Genomic DNA, 16,469 nt, shown 5'->3' on the forward strand with positions numbered 1-16,469 from the left:
AGCAGTCCGTCATACAGTAAGATATACTCTCGTAATATTATTGCTTTTGTGCTAAAATTATGTAGATAATTTTTGTTTCTTTTTTTAGGGAATCTCGTAGCAAAAAATGTGTTACATCGTTATACTTTTTGCGACATAGTGCTGTTACTACTAATGCAGTGTGTATGTATGTGTGTACGTGTGATTCGCAAAAGTTAGGCAAATTTCTTTCCATATTTTTTTTTTTAGAACGAACTGTCCGCAGTTAGGTTATTTTGCAGAAACAGTTTTACCCTTTCCTTGTCTGTTAAAACTAATACGTATTATGCCGCGATACCAGACTCAAACATGCAAAATTATCAAGGAAACACTTCTCGAGTTTGTCAATTTATAAAAATATTTCGTAGATCTGAATAACGGAGATTGATACGCTTTTGCTGGTTAGGCGATCTGTACAGATTTCATTTTCTTTGGATATCGTTTAAGATAAACAGCTTCAACTGAGTTCATTCAATCGAACAGGATATAAAGCCTTATATTTACTGATTATATATTCGCTTGGTAAAAAAAACCCTCTAAAAATATACTATATGCGATAAAACATTCTATATCCTCTCGAAAAATAAACTTTCAATAAAAATTAGTGTCACACGTGTTAAAAAGACAAATCGTAAAAAGGAATGTAACAGCATCTCATCACGTATGAGCCGCGCCGCGAGAAAGTTTTCGTTGAATTATATGTATTAATGCGTTTACCGATTATGCTTCGTGTGCTCGGTCAAGGAGTCACGGTAATCGTGTTAATACGAAGCCTCGAATAAAATCCTGTGCTCCAACGAAGCCTCCTGTGAAAATGTTACGCAATAACAAGTGTCAATTTCACAATGTCAGTCATACCGGACAGGCAAAACATCCGACTCGACTAATCCTCCTGAGTGGACTAAATCTCGATTTCCAATAGATGCGTTTTAATTTAGGTAAGAGGTAGGAAGATGTAACACTTAACTAGATCCAGGAGGAGCATTGAAATTAAACATGGTGGTTGGTGGACGTCCTGGCAACGGTTTTGGCGGTAATCTTGGTGTTACCGATCCTAAAAAACAATACAAATATACTTAAAGATATACAAAGTGTTAAAAAAACATTTCTTAATATTTCTTGAATTTTCAATTTTACGATGGAACAATTGATTCTTCGATATTTATATTTTTACCATTAGGTTGCGTAGGTGGAAGTTTCGTAGGACTGGGCCCATTGAAAGACATGTGTCTTCGTGGATAAACGGCACTCGAACATGTGCTCTCCAGTGTGGAATTTCGCCTGGCGAGTAGCGCCGAACAACTTGGGTTGAACGTCGTAGGAAGGCGAGGCGGTAACGTTACCGGAGGCAAATCTCTTCGTGGCGGTAATGGTGGTGGAGACGTACCATCCCGTGGAGGAAGTATCGGTGCATTTGGGGCTTGTCTCGCCTACGAAATAATACAAATCATACGATGTTAAAAATGACATAATTTAATAGAACAAAAAATTCACCAACTAAACTTACCTGTTGCGGTGACTCGCTTATGGAACTCTCTCGTTTCCTATGAGATCTAGGTGGCAAAGGGGGCGGAGGTTGATTGAGAGGTACGTGGCTAGGAGATGGTGGAGGTGGCAGAGCAGCACCAGGACTTCCACCTGATGATGGCATACCAGTTAAAGCTCCCATCACACCAATAGTACCAGAATTAAAGCCAAAGTGACTATTCTGCGGTTGATGATGCGGGACAGGTAAATGTCCAGGCGATCCCAATTGTGGACTGCTACCTGGCGAGCTGATTGAGAGTCCCGTCATGCTGAGAGGACCTGGTGAACCTGGAGGTTGAGCTGTACCTGTATTAACAGCAAAGTACATCTACTACCTATCCAAGCACACTACGCAACGAAATAAAAAGTAGTTCTCCTTTCCATTGTTTGAACGAAATAAGAATTCTGAAAAAGCAGCCCACAACTACATGCTTGAATCAATATTACAGTACACGAACCTCCTAACAGAACAGGTGCAAAGACACTGTGGTCCCCTACGTGAGAAATTGTGATGTGTGAAGTGTGATGCGGAGGAGTTTCCGGTAATTCTGGTGGCGGCGCTTCCGGAGGAGGATCGTGTAATCTTACACTAGAGGCTACAGCTTGCAATGGGGCTGGCAACTTGCCGCTCAAACTTCTAGCTTTAATGCCCGGTGACTTTAAATTCAAGTCTGGCCATTTACGGGGCTACAAGAATAATAACAACTAGTAGAAGCGATGTGATTATACATGTAGTTTATAATAGTTCGAACAGAACTTACTACTCTAGGTGGTTGCCTACACCCTCTGGGTTCTACTTCTAAGCTTTTATTGTACAAATAATTGCTTATATCCGCCTCTTTCATATTAGGATCAAAGGGCGACAAATTTTCAATAAAATGTCTTATCCTAGTCTCCACGGAAAGACAATAAGGTTGATTTTGGTACTGCTGAATCTCTCCTGTTATTTCCGCCACTTTCCGCCTTTTGCTAAAATTTATAAGTTCCGGACTTCCCCGTAGATAATCCGGATTTCCTTCTTCAATGTGTAGAATATTGGTCAGGTACATGCCTAAAAAAAAAAAAGATCAATGAATACTTATTTTAGTTGCAAAATAATGGTTTTTCTATTATTATTATTTACCAAAAAATGGTACACAAGGTGGATTAATAGATCGTAATTTTTCTTGATATTTTCGAAAGTGACCATTATTTAATTCTCGTGCTTCTTCGAGAGCTTTTTCCAATCGTGCCGGAATTTGCTATAAATAAAATGAGCCATTTTATGTCACTTGTTTCGTTTGAATTAATCCAAAATATGAAATAATAAAAAGACATACTTGAAAAGTAAATTTTAACCTAAACACAGATGCAGATCCCATTGCGCTAACAATTGCTAGTACACCATTAAAGTTATTAAGATCTTGAAGCACCATCATAATTTCAATTGCTCGCGACACAATTGCTACTCTCTCCTCTAAATTTTCAGCTTCCACTATAGTTTTCTCAAGCCACCGTGTAAACTGTAGAATAAAAAAGATTTTTTTTACAAAAAATAAATTTGGATGAAGTATTACAAAATGTAACTTACGTTTGTTGTATGCTTTATCATTTTTAGTAAGTTTGGAGATGTCTTTTCTTTATCTTTCTTAGTCCATACTGACCCTACTAATTCTGAAGGCTTTACAGTTCTGTACAATTCAAACTCTAATAGAGTTAGTTGTCTCGCTAATTCAATTGGATGTAACTGTAATTATTAGAAAATTATTTAACTGTCCATATAATGCAACTAGTATTAATTGTGTTCATAATATATTACCGTTAATATTCCCCATTCTTCTTCAGGAACTTTTAAGTGCCACTCAATAGGTGGTGGAGATCGTTCGAAACTAAACGTTATAGGTCGTTGTTCCGAGGGTTCACATTTTCTTTGCACAATTTTTATTACAGAATCCACCCATTTTCGCATCGATTTTCCACTCACTGTGTCTAGAAACGATTGCAATCCTTCCAAAAGACTTCTATCACGTTCGAAATCATAAAAATGATGATCAACCTGGTTCGAGAAAGATTTGAATGAGTTTTGAAAAATCACCTTAAGCTAAATTCGATATATTAAAATACTACAAACCCAGTGTCTTAAAACATTTAAAACTCTGAATTGTACAGGTTGACAGAATTCTTTTCTGTATCTTTTCCAATCTTCCCTCGCGGTTGTTTTACAACCAGAAGATTTTTCCTCCTCACCATAAACTAACGAAGGATCTGGTATGTCAAATCTTTCGATCAACAAAGTCAATAGTTCCTGAGGTGAGCAAAAACTCCTACAAAGAAAGGAAATAAAAATTTATATGTCACAATTAAATTTTAATTAATAGACAAGTTTCAACTGTGTACGTTCACGCACCTATAAGTAGTAAGGAATGTTCGTACAAAAGCTGGGTCAGCATATATATGATAAGTTAATCTTTCTACCAATTTAACCAAAGTTGCGCCCTTAATTAATGGAACACCACCATTTTCTCTGGCTTCCAAAACAATATTTTCTGGGCTATCCTGTTCGGCAAATTTATATAAATGTGGTGGAGGTAACCTTAAGGGATGCTTTCTTTCTTCGTCCAAAAGGATACTGTCCAAAGTTCTTTCTAACATACTCTTTGTATTCAACATTACTAGATCCGCCATCCAACTGTTTTTATCTTCGACGGATTTGGCAACAAGAATAACATTAGGGTGGTCCCTTGGTGCAATTTCAAAGGCATTTTTTAATTCTGGAAAAAAATTATTTTCCTTTAATAAGATAATTTAAATGTTTAATTTTAAGATTATAGTTTCTTTGAAATTTACCCTCAGTATCCTCCTTATCGATAATATCAACTTTCCTAATAAAAAATCTTTCCTTTAAACGCAGCTCGCCCTGGTGAGGTGGATGACCCACAACACCAGCCGCTGCAGCGGTAACGCTAACTCTTTTGCCACCACTCGGTTTACAAAGAACCAATAAACCATCGAAAAGGAGAGCTCTTCGTTCTGTTAGCCTCCTTCCATTACTTACTTTTCCCAGCATATCCTCTACACATAATAGAATATAATAATGAAATTATACTTTTACATAACATTAATCGAAAAATAATTAAGAAATGATATTTATTTTTCGTACCACGTATAAATTCATTACAACATTGTCCAACATCCCTTTGATCCCAACCATCAACAGTTTTTTGTAATTCACTAGTTTTTTCTAGCGCTGCTTGCCGCCTCGCTCTACTCTGCATTCGCAGGCCTGTATCTTTTTTTGGAAGACTCGCCATAGATTGTAATAATTCCATCTGCAGTGGTCTTAAAAGACCTTGTACTTGTTCCAAAGTTTCACCATCTTCTATATTTGGTGTACGTTTCTGCAATACCTAGGCAAAATATTATTCAGTCATCAGAATGGTATATGCCCTATTATCAGAATAATGAACAGATATAAAATTACTTAAAACATACCTTTATATAGTCAAAGTACAAAAAACAATGCCATATTGGTTGTAACAAAAGTTTTGGCAAATAATATTTGACAGCTTCTTTAAAACCATGCCCTGCTGCTCTTAATGCAGCATTAGCTTCAGGCCTTGACAATAAATTTGTTAAAACTTCTCGACTAGCTGAACTATTAATGTCTTTTGCATACCTAGTATTAGAATTTCAATAATTTATAATTTCGATAATTATCATACAATTATTTAATAATTTTCCACTTACCTTGTATAAACATCAAATTCTGCTGCTTCTGCAAGTTCTTCAAAACATGAGCCAACTGTAGGCGTTTGCTTTTCTTCTGTAATTTCCATTATATCTTCTAAACTACCAAGTAGTGTTACAGTAACTTCATAAATATCCATAATATTACTGAAAAGTGTTTCAATTTCAGTTCTATCTTGTGCTAACTTCGCAATTTCTTCCCGAAATACCTATTTGAAAAACGAGATAACTTTAGTCTCTTTAAATTAATAGTACATTACATCAATTAATAAATTATTTTACCTTAATGATCATATGGAGATCACGTAAATAATGTCGTTCATCGTGTATGAGATCCCGAACAGACTCTTCATAAGTTTGAGAAACCACTGCACCTAAACCACTTTGTGGGCCCTCTGCATAATCATCTTGATAAAACAAGTCCATTAATACCTATTAATAAGTTACTAATTAGTTATTTAGCGTTTATTCCGTAATTATTGGTACATGTACTACAAGAATATAGTACAAATATTGTGCATTTTGAAAACAACATTACCATATCTGCATACATCGCGACCCTTATATCTTCACAAGATATCTCCACATGGCGTATGTTCTTGACATAGTTTCCAGCTAGCTGAAAAGAAAATAGTCTTAAACATTTTGAGGAATTAGTTTTGATGAATAATACACAAGAAAGTAGTTAATAAAATAAAATGTTGATGATAATAATATCGAAAATAAACAATAGTAAATTTTACCAACCTTCAAAATATCTGCAGAAATATATTCCAAGACTCCTACCACAAAAAGACTAACTTGTGAATCAATTTTCTGTTGTAATACTTCCTGTTAATTTCAAAATATGTGATTATTATATTTATCAATAAGTAGATAGTAATACAAATTAAATCAAATGAGTTTATTATTATTACTTTTTGCAATAGTTGATGAATTTTGTCAACTGGAAGAACTAGTGGTGATTTCTTTTTTCCTTTTTCTAAGGCATCTCTTGCATCTCTAAGTGCCCATCTGTCGATGGGAGTAGGAAATGTACGCCTTACTCTTTCTTCTACATCTTGAGGTGTATGTGGAGGAGGATGACCACAAAGCATTCCCAAAAGCCTTAAGATTAAACTCTCAACATAGTCTAAGGCATCTTGACGTGCTTCAAGACTAGGATGTACTTGCTCCAATACCTATTTCACATTAATTATTCATTAAAAAATAATGGGTAATACTAAGAAAACAACATATCATGGAATATAGATATGTTATTTATTAATTAGAATTGTTCATTTGACAATTGTCATGCAAAGTACATTTTATTATAATACATATAAATTAGAATCAATTAAAAAATTTTATCATCAGGTAATTAAATTATTAGAGAATTTTATTTCATTTTTCAATTATATGTGTAATATACTTAATTAATTACATTCCTCTTTACATAGAAACTGTTACAATGTTTAAGCAAGTACATATTTCAGAAAACATAAAGTAATTAAAGAAAAGAGCGATGAAAGTACAAGTACAAAATACTTTATTGTCAATTAATAATTCAACTAGAAAATCTTTTACTTAAAAAAAAACATACTACAAGTACTGTTTTTTATTTGTTTACATAATAGAGTAAAATGATCAAATGTATCACAAGACAGTGTATTCCTTTATTCAATTACAAATACAAAGTGTTTTGTGCCATTAAAGGAACAACATGCAGTGTATAGTATTTAAAACATTTATTTCATATCGATTTCAATGTATAATGAGACGTAACAATAAAAAAAATACTCCGAGATCGAACGTTATGTATTAAGCAGCTGAGACACAACAAACTTGGTGGAACCTGAAAGAGCATTAAATGTTGGCACGCATATCGCGCGACAATGACAATAGAACGAATAGACGAGAGACGATCGACGATATCAAAGCAGAGTGAAATGGGGCTTGTACAAATTCGGGAGAAGGAGATTCGAAGAAGAGAGAATACCTTGCGTAGGGAGTTGACAAACACTCCCTTCCACTTGGCGGCGTTCTCCTCTTTCTGAAAGTCGTAGCCTGACGGCTCGCCCACCACTGACGCCGGCGACGAAAACATCTCCACGTACTGGTACAGGCTATCACGCACCCGACAGAATAACGCGCACTAGCTAGAGAACACGCTCCGGAGAGTTCCCGAATTTTACAAACAGCATTTCGACGGGAATCACAAAAACTTGACAGAGACGTCTGTCTGTCCGTCAGTCCGTTTTTCAGGGCGCAGACATCTCTGTGGGTAATGCGACAGCTAAGCCACTCGGTGATAGTCCCCTGGGATCCGGACGCTTCTTCCGCTTATTACTATTCGCAGCATCTCCGAGGCCAACCCGAGAGTCCCCGAGTTATGCCGTTTGTGCATTTTACACGCCCTTTTACTCGAATTTTTGTCAGAACCTAGTGCGAGCACCACTACTATCAAAGGATACCATTGCGCGACTCGCATCGATCGATAAATGCGATAGTACCGTCCTGACGAGATTCTGCGAGTTCGAGATATCTCGAGGCTGGCCGATCGATACCAGTTCAAGAAGTTTTTAAAATTCGTTTGAGAATTACTCGTGAAGAGTAACAGGTTCGGTTCGTGTAATATTTCGTTCGAATAAACTTGTGTACTTGTTGTGAGTTTCAATTGTTCGAAAGGAAAAGGTTTCCGAAGCTCGAAATCACTGAAATTTCAAATCATAGGTCAGTATAAGAAAGTGAAGCTTATACGTAGTGGATGTGACTACTTTGGTAGTTCGAGTTTAAAGAATAAAAATTTCAGAGAAGCAGTAATGTAAATTTTATGTATCACAGAGTATTGTGTCTTTTGAATTTTGTACATAACAATAACAGTGTTACATAATTTACAATACATGAAATATTTAGTAGTTTGATCATTACATGTTATACGCACTTTAGGTAACTGTCACTAGATGGCAGCAATGCGATCATTAACGGTCGTTTCATTATTTGAAATTACGAAATGTGCGTCACTAAGTGTTTTACGTCGTGTAATTGTAGTTTACTCAAAAAAAGGAGAAGGGGAAATAAAATTGGTAATTACAGTATTAATTAACACACCTTATTTTAGTAATTTTTTTTACTTTCTCGTTAGTATGTACGTTCTTTTTTTAAATCGTGAAAAGGAATAAGTGAACAAGGTGAAAATTGGTTATATTATACAAATTTATTCTCAAAGTACAAAAAGAATACTATGAAATATCTTACAGAAGTGCTTGTAACAATGTGTCATTACAATGAATAAATAAGTTAAATAGCTGGAATTTATATAATTCCAATAGAGTGCACAGGAGGTGGTGGTTTCTAATGAGACGCCTAATTCGTGTGATTCGTCGATAGTACCCAGTGACGAATCGTTGCATAAAATTTCTTTATTTGCCAGGGTCATCCTTTTTTACGATTCAGTGTACCACCGTGTATAAGTGAGTTTACGCCAATGTTCTCTTCATTGTTCTGAAGTTTCAACTGCAAACAGAAAGAAATACATCGTTTAACGACAATTGTCAATAATATTCGTGACGAAAAAAAAAAATTCAAAATTTCCGCCATGTCTCCGATGACATAGACAACGAGTGTTATTTTTTCGCCTAGCTCGCACAATCAATACAAACAACAATTTACATTTCGTTCTCTCGATTCTGCGATGTTATCGAGGACGTCGCGTACTTTAAATATCAATGAAAAGACAAGCCAGTGACTGCAAGTAGGTCTGTAGTATTTGACCGTATCTAATACTACAAAGATATCGGGTCATCAAGTTTATCTCACGGGATTTGCTATAAATTTTACTGTACCAACGCTAAAACATATACGCTGAATTTTCTCAATGAAATTTAGATGTATCGTTCAACGTTTCGAATATTTTCAGACCGTTCAACGTGTAACCAAACGAGAGAATGAAATCAACCCTCGACCAATGAACAGAGACATCAGCAGCCATTATGAGTCATCGTGAAATTAACCTGTTCTCGTCGAACAAAATAAGTATCAAACATGTAATTTACAGTAGAATTGCAATTTTAAACATTTAATTGTACAACATTCAGTCACCGAGTTGACTCGTTACGAAATTATAAAAATCGGCATTTTTCAATAAAGGTTAACCTCAAATCTATTGTCATGGGTAATCACGAGATATCTGGACACCAGGAACGATTCATCGAAGTAAACGTGAGACGAAATAGATTGTTGAAAACGACTTGAAAAAATTCCAGGCAAGAATATTAAACGAGAGTATGAAATACTTCAGAGGATCAGTACTTGAACTTCACCCCATCAGCTTCGGATTCAGATAAGGTCTTTGCGTAACTGAGGTAGTCGAACGACTCTAAAAAAAGGAAGGGGATGAATTATGAAGGAGAGAAATACGTTTCGCGTGCCGGCTAAATATCGCCAATTATTAGACACGCTATCGTCAAATTATTTCTGATGCGAATCGGATAATTGCGACATATCCATAGGCAGATAAGATGGCGCGAGTTCGTCTCGGTTCGACAAGGATTTATCTGGACTAACATTACGCTCGTCTTACATCACGTTTACGATTCTTTCGTTACACATGCAAGCGCGCTCGCATCACGAATTTCGAATACGTGAATGTGATCTTATCAAGGCGGCAGAAGAACAAGAAGAGAGCAAAAAAAATCAGTCTCGTGGCGCAGTTCGTTTCTTGGCAAGATTTTTTTCAAGCTCGAGCCTTAGAAACTCTCGATTCAGCAGTTTCCATCCGCTTGAATTAGATAAAGTGCGTGAACTGAGGACGAGACTATAGATAGAGAATTCTGCTCTATTTTACTATTTAGAAGTTTAACGCGTTCGAGAAAGATCTGTAGATGATAATTATCTATATATCCTTTTTAGGAAGACGCCGTTGAATCGGAAGATCAGGAATCTCTACAGAAAAGCAATTTCCAAAGGCGTATATCGAAATTCTCGATCAGGTTAACGACTTTCTGACGAACGCAGTTTCGATTTCATTGCAAAGAGGTTCTCATTGTCAAACTATCTACGTTTATCACGTAGCAGTATCTATCTTCAAAGTCTACCGTCTCCTTAATATCAACGAAGATATAGTAATTAAGTGATACGTAATTAACGTTGCTTACCTAACGACAGGATACTCCGCGGTTCCCTTGTAGCCTAGTTTGGCAGACAGACGGAAGAGTTTCTGCAGATTCTTCACGTTTAGATCGAAGACTGATCGCTTCTTTCGACCGCTGATGGAAGAAGATAGACGAAAGATTAGAGATGTTGTCAAGAAGTGATTTGCATTTACGACGAATGGGCGATTTCTACTCACGATCGAGTTGCTTCTTGCAGTTGACGACCTCCCCTCATCACGTTCACCATTTTCCCCGTCATTTTCGACAGAGCCATCAGGGTCTCTAGTTCTGCTCGCCTTTGGTCCGATAACCGTTTATGCCGTCTGCGAGTGAGATACAAAATTTGTTAAAAGAACTGTGGTACTCGGATAGAGTCAATCTTTTTGCGAAATATCTTTATCATTGAAACGGAGATTTGTAATTAGTAATATTACAAGTGTGTTGGTTTGTTGCGGTGGTAATAGTCATTTTATCGAGGATAATGTTTTTATTCAGAATGATGCTTAAACAATTCTGATTGGACAGAGTAATTCAAGTTTTTAATTAGAAGATTAGATATCGTTCTTGTTCAATGGAAATTATAACTTTTTTTTCTTTCGGTGGTGGAATCGTTAAAATTGTAATGGCTACTCACTCTTTAATCGTCCCAGATATTTCTTCGTTCACTTGTCCTGCGACATCGTTCTGCCCCACTTTTGCGAAACTTAGCAAAGAGTCGTATATGCCAATTGTGTTGTCATTTGTTAATCTATGACAAAAAGTATGCTACTATTTTCACAATATTCGATAGAATTATCACTTTCTCCAAAGTTAACATAACTATTTTCTTTCGTAACACTTAAAGTGGATTCATCTGAAACACTCTCAGAAACAGCTAAACACTTACATTTTCAAACGTAATTTCAACTTAATTACAAATAAGCACCAATTGAGAGGTACCCTCAGAAACACAGTAAGGAAGAAATAATATTCACCTATCGTATCCAGGCTGTGCAGTCACTATTCCAGTCAGATGAAACAGCCAGAACACCATCGCTATTGCCATCCAGGATTTACCGGAAGCGTTTCTCTCCACGATACCGTTCATGTTTCACGTCGAAGCGATATAAAAGAATAAACAAGGAAAAACTGAAAGAACTTGGTACAACAGAACACGACGAACTTTTCAAGAGAGCTTTTCCACAAGTCTTGGAAATGAAATCAGTCACAGGTCGTCTGGTTCGTTTGCTTCTGAGTGAAACTGTAACGATACTCGTCTCTGGTGCGCGTATATATTCTTGTTTGAGGAACATCCCCCCTCTACTTGAAAAGCCATTGACGCTGCTTTTACTTACACCCCCTTTCGTGGTTATCGTCTCGTGACACGTTTCTTTCGCCGTTCACACGATAAATTATCTATCAATTTAACGATTTTCCGTAAAATTTCGTTCCATTGTTCCCACTTTCTCTAATATCACTCTCAAGTGGGATCACGTGAGTGAAACTGAAACAATGGGTTAATCAACTTGGACGTTTCTGTTATTCCCCTTCGTTTCTTTCTTTCTTTTCTCTTAATTGACAACTCGATAAAAAGTCATCGGAAAGTCTGTAACTTGAAGCGTCGATGATTTTGTAAGGATCGAACAATTGCGTACATACGAGAGAGTATCTGAAAGAGCAATAGGCTGTCGCGACAATTTTTCACCGGACTCTCGCTCCTTCGAATTCGCCAAACATTTTTTTGGAAATTTGCATACAAGAAGAAGCGTGGTTAATGTTGTTCCGATTAGATTGCGACTTATTTCGGTCCTCTTCAGGGTTTATTTATACGAGGATCGATAATTTAAGCGTGTCAAATGTTCACAGATAGAATGTGGTTATTTTTGTAATTTCGCCACTACGTGGAGGCACAAAAGTTGATATTCGATCGTCATGAATGACCGATGTGCGTGAACAAAGTTGACGGTCACGCGTTACAGGATTATTTTTCTCGTTTTTAAGTTATCGAACGCTACCGATGTTTTATCATGATCCAGAAACGATATTCTTGATTTGGAAAAAGTTGGACGATGATCGATGAAAATTTCAGTTAAATTGTTCGTATCTGATTTCGATGGATTATTCCTTTTTTTTTCACGTTTTATTTCGTAAAAACGATGCACGTAATTGCGGAAGTAGAAACTGGAATAGGCTTTCTATACTGCGTCGTTTCTTTCATCATTGGATCATTACTTTAGAATTGACAGGCTATCGGCTGACATGCGTCAGGAAGAAAACGCTTACTTGCCTCGATAATCGTCATTTTTTCTCGCTTTTGAATTTTTCGCAACGGGTTGCACGCGATGCACGTGAAGGTTTTATGGGAAGTATGAAATGTTTGATACACGCGAACGAACGGTTAGAGCGTAACTAGTTCGCCAGTTTCGTCATCCACGTTTCACTGGCTATCTTTGCACGCGTGCAGAACAATTTTTGCCTACTACACTCTGCTCCACGCGAAGGTAAACACGCGGAAAACTGTTGGGAAATTGGGGGAAATATTGCATTACTTCGAACAGATATCTGTGGTGTGTCGTCGAATAAGTAATAACGATACAATTTATCGAACGTATTTTAAAATACGTCGGAAGTAAAAATTGTATTTAAGGATTTACGAGTGAATGACGAGTAAAAGAAGAATGGATTCGTTGAAGAATATAGTTTTGATAATTTAAAAATAGCAATATAGAAACAATCGGGGAATATTGTAATATTTCTAGCAATGTAAATCCCTAATATGTAATATCGCATACGTGGCGTTGTATTTGAGAAAATGCTGAAATTTCAAGCGCTCACATTGGTCAAATCAAGATAAACTCCAGAGTGGGGATAAAAATCTTGGATAAAGTATATGATTTAATTACAACGTTGCATTTCGTCATTCGAATCTAATCGATTCGTGTAATCTGTTCGTTGTGGATTCCTCTGATTTCTGTAGCGGGTTTTCCACGATCTTCGGGATTATTATGGACGAGTTTCCGGTTAACGTCTTCTTGAAACTGTTTCACAACGAGTAGAATGAAAATTGGGGTCGAATAGTAGTCTTCTAAATTTTTCAAGTAAAATCCAAAATAAAATTCAGAACAGCGAAGAGGAGAATAATGAACATAATTCTACGCAAACTTTTCAACTCCTTGGAAGCTTTCAAACGGAAATTTCACGCAACTTACAGAATAACTTTGACAATCGTAACGTTCTTGATAGGAGCCAATAAACGCTAGGGGGAACGGAAGAGTAAACTTTTGACCTTGCGAAAAGATGACCGTGAGAATGATAGCGGGTGTAATTAAGGCGGATATCCGACGATAATGGCGGTTAAACGTGCACACTAAGATATATACAGGGGGGATTCTCTGAAGAACGACCTCGATCGGACACGCGTCACTGCGGTCGATCTTTCCTCCGAATGTAACATTTGTGAAATTGTAATCGAAATGTACTTGCTTCGGAATACAGATAACGCTTGGTGTACTTTTCGTGCAAGTTTTTCGCCGGTTTCTTTAGATTAAGCATTGCAAAACGAGCAAGCAAGAATTGATGAGTTGTTACATCAGTGTAAATGTTAGTTGTGGCTTCTTTTGTATTACAGATTGATTCCGATCTTTAGAGATTATTCAGGAAGAATTTTTAGGTACGTGTCATTTGCTTCTATAGGATCAGCCAGAATTAGTAGTTCAAAGAGGCTTCATCGAGTCCTTGAGAAATTATCTCAGCATTCAGTGAAAGATGAGCGTAAAAAAGTTATAAGTTTATCTGTAAGAAGTTGGTGGTGGCCTTGGTAACTTCGAAACAAATGTACTGTAATTATATGCGACACAAAAAGAATTTCGATAGGTTCACTAAAATGAGAACGATCTAAGGTGATCGTGTTAGGCAGTTCACCCGGTATATTAACTCTTTCTAAATAGGCTGAATAACTTTCCACTTTTTAGACATCTTTAGGATAATTACAGCACATGGGGCACACAAATGTGTTCACAGTGCATAGTGAACAATTTTTCAAAATTCATATACAGATTCATAGCGTTGAAAGGGTTAAATATTAACATTGTAACTTTCTCTACTTTCGACTAAAATTTTACGAAACTCACATATCTGTCCGTAGTGCTGAAAGGGTTAATTGTTGATCTCATAACTCAATCGCATACAGCAGCTTCACTTTTGACTAAAATTTTTCAAAATTCATAACGTTGAAAGGGTTAGCTATCAATCTTGCAACTCGGTAGCGCTTTACTTTCGACTATCCATCGGTCAAAGGGTTAAAAATGTCACAAAGATACACGTGAAGAGAAATACCACCGGGGACGCTGATCTGCCTCATGGTCGTCCACTCAAGAATGGGGGCGGCAACTGGAGGAAAAACAAATTCCCTCTTCGGAGGGCGTATGCAGAACAGATATCGACGTGGACATTTTCTTTTTTCTTTCTTTTTGCACACGAAATCGTTCCTTTTACGTAGCACGCGAGCCAAAGCTAATCGGAAATAAAGAATTGTGCAACTTTGGAGGCCCGTTCCTCCGGCGGAACACGTAACGTATCGATACCGCTCGTCTTCTACTGCGCAGTTGTAGACATCTGGCTTACGCTTGCGAAATTCTCTCCACCCACGCGGCGTATGTGTGCGTATTTATGAAATAATGTCATATCTGTCGAGGCACGTTCGCCAATCATGCTCGCCACGGATGAACTACCGTGCACGAATGCCAGCGACCATGTCGACGGGGACGTGGATCAAACGAGACACTGCAATCTCCTACCGTTTCGTTTCGATTCGCTTCCTTCCACCTCGGAACTTCCCGTGGCATTCTCGTGCTGCAGCTCGTGCGCTCGATGATTGTAGAAAATAGGAAAGTTTAGCTGCTGACGATAATCATCGTAGTGTGGTTCGCGAGTGTACGTTTCAAGACGCGTTTAGATTAGGGTACGTACTACAGTAGTGCACACATAAGCGTTCGCATTTTTGCACACTTAAGCGTCCGTCGCTATCCCCACCAATTCTTGGAAATGAGACATCGGAGTGGAGTTGGAGCGTGCCGAGTGAAACAAAGTAATTCGATATCGACTCCTGGACACATCTCCTCTCTTTTCTTTAGTTCAATTCGCAGAAGTCACCTCCCCACTTAAGCGTACACTTATGTGTGCACTACTGTACTTGCTGCGAAAAAAAGTATGTATAACTAAGGAAACAAAAAAATATTTTTGTACCCCTCTTTTCTATTTTGATACTTACCTTCCGATTAATTAATCAAAGTGTATTAAATTTAGAATTTTTAAATTTCCACTTAAAGAATACAAACCTGCGCGAACCTATTAATTAATTAAAACACAACTTGAGTAAATTTAACACAGGATAGGGTATTAACCAGAAATGTATTAAAGTATAGTTCTAAGCGACTGCTAAGTGCTCCTCTCCGCGTCGTATCCCGCGTTGCTCCGAAAAACCGTTGGAGCCCCCTCGTTGGACTTTCCGGGGAAAAAGGGCTTAGTTTATGGCACCCTCAGGTACCCGCGCGCTTTCTCTTCCTGGGTGACAAAGTCCAGGCCACCACTTCGCCGCCGAAATATCGCATTTCTTACAGCTGCTTATCTTCTTGCTCACGAGCAAATTTCTCCTCCCGAGGTTGCCCCACTATGCGACTTAGATGATCTCGCTCGAGTTGCGTCGCGGCGGGAGGACGCGAGAAGGAGTCCTACCACCGCAACTCCACCGACTGCCTTTTGTTTATATTACACATTCTGCGTGTTCGTACCAAAAAACTATCGCTGGCGTCCTCCCGCCGCGCCGCAACTCGAGCGTGATCAACTCAGTCGCATAGTGGCGGAACCTCGGGAGGGGAAATTTGCTCGCGAGCAAGAAGTTAACCGTTTGAATGCCACGGGTCTTTGTTGTTTCCCAATCCAAAAGTGCCATCGCGCTTCTTTCATTTGATGTCGAAAAATTACAAAAATTTTGTTTTGGACATTTTCCTGAATACGACTATTTGGAAATAACACGAAACAAAGGCAAAATTGATTATGTGCAGGATTTATGTGCAATTTTTTATAAAA

General features: G+C 37.6%; 2 protein-coding genes across 2 annotated transcripts in view; both read right to left on the reverse strand.

Annotated features, from left to right (window-relative positions):
- LOC108570243 (protein son of sevenless) overlaps positions 1-7,725 on the reverse strand; it is an 8,181-nt gene extending 456 nt beyond the window's left edge. The window contains exons 1-20 of the mRNA XM_017932060.1: positions 7,250-7,725; positions 6,189-6,452; positions 6,019-6,102; positions 5,810-5,890; positions 5,554-5,703; positions 5,272-5,480; positions 5,017-5,200; positions 4,685-4,931; positions 4,372-4,596; positions 3,932-4,295; positions 3,656-3,848; positions 3,344-3,580; positions 3,116-3,271; positions 2,865-3,047; positions 2,669-2,786; positions 2,307-2,596; positions 2,004-2,232; positions 1,526-1,851; positions 1,193-1,448; positions 986-1,072 (exon numbers count right to left, since the gene is read on the reverse strand). Of these exons, the coding sequence (XP_017787549.1) occupies positions 986-1,072; positions 1,193-1,448; positions 1,526-1,851; positions 2,004-2,232; positions 2,307-2,596; positions 2,669-2,786; positions 2,865-3,047; positions 3,116-3,271; positions 3,344-3,580; positions 3,656-3,848; positions 3,932-4,295; positions 4,372-4,596; positions 4,685-4,931; positions 5,017-5,200; positions 5,272-5,480; positions 5,554-5,703; positions 5,810-5,890; positions 6,019-6,102; positions 6,189-6,452; positions 7,250-7,357 (3,991 nt within the window). The 5' untranslated portion in view covers positions 7,358-7,725. The remainder of the gene's footprint in view (positions 1-985; positions 1,073-1,192; positions 1,449-1,525; positions 1,852-2,003; positions 2,233-2,306; positions 2,597-2,668; positions 2,787-2,864; positions 3,048-3,115; positions 3,272-3,343; positions 3,581-3,655; positions 3,849-3,931; positions 4,296-4,371; positions 4,597-4,684; positions 4,932-5,016; positions 5,201-5,271; positions 5,481-5,553; positions 5,704-5,809; positions 5,891-6,018; positions 6,103-6,188; positions 6,453-7,249) is intronic.
- A 972-nt stretch (positions 7,726-8,697) lies between these two features.
- On the reverse strand, positions 8,698-11,516 carry LOC108570285. The gene is made up of 5 exons (XM_017932121.1): positions 11,378-11,516; positions 11,038-11,151; positions 10,601-10,726; positions 10,407-10,517; positions 8,698-8,766 (listed from the first exon to the last, which is right to left on the reverse strand). The coding sequence occupies exons 1-5, from the start codon at positions 11,488-11,490 to the stop codon at positions 8,763-8,765; spliced, it is 468 nt and encodes a 155-aa protein (XP_017787610.1). The 5' UTR covers positions 11,491-11,516; the 3' UTR covers positions 8,698-8,762.
- Between the last annotated feature and the right edge of the window lie 4,953 nt (positions 11,517-16,469).

This window comes from Habropoda laboriosa, unplaced genomic scaffold (assembly GCF_001263275.1).
Source record: "Habropoda laboriosa isolate 0110345459 unplaced genomic scaffold, ASM126327v1 scaffold81, whole genome shotgun sequence".
Classification (NCBI taxonomy): Eukaryota; Metazoa; Arthropoda; class Insecta; order Hymenoptera; family Apidae; genus Habropoda; species Habropoda laboriosa.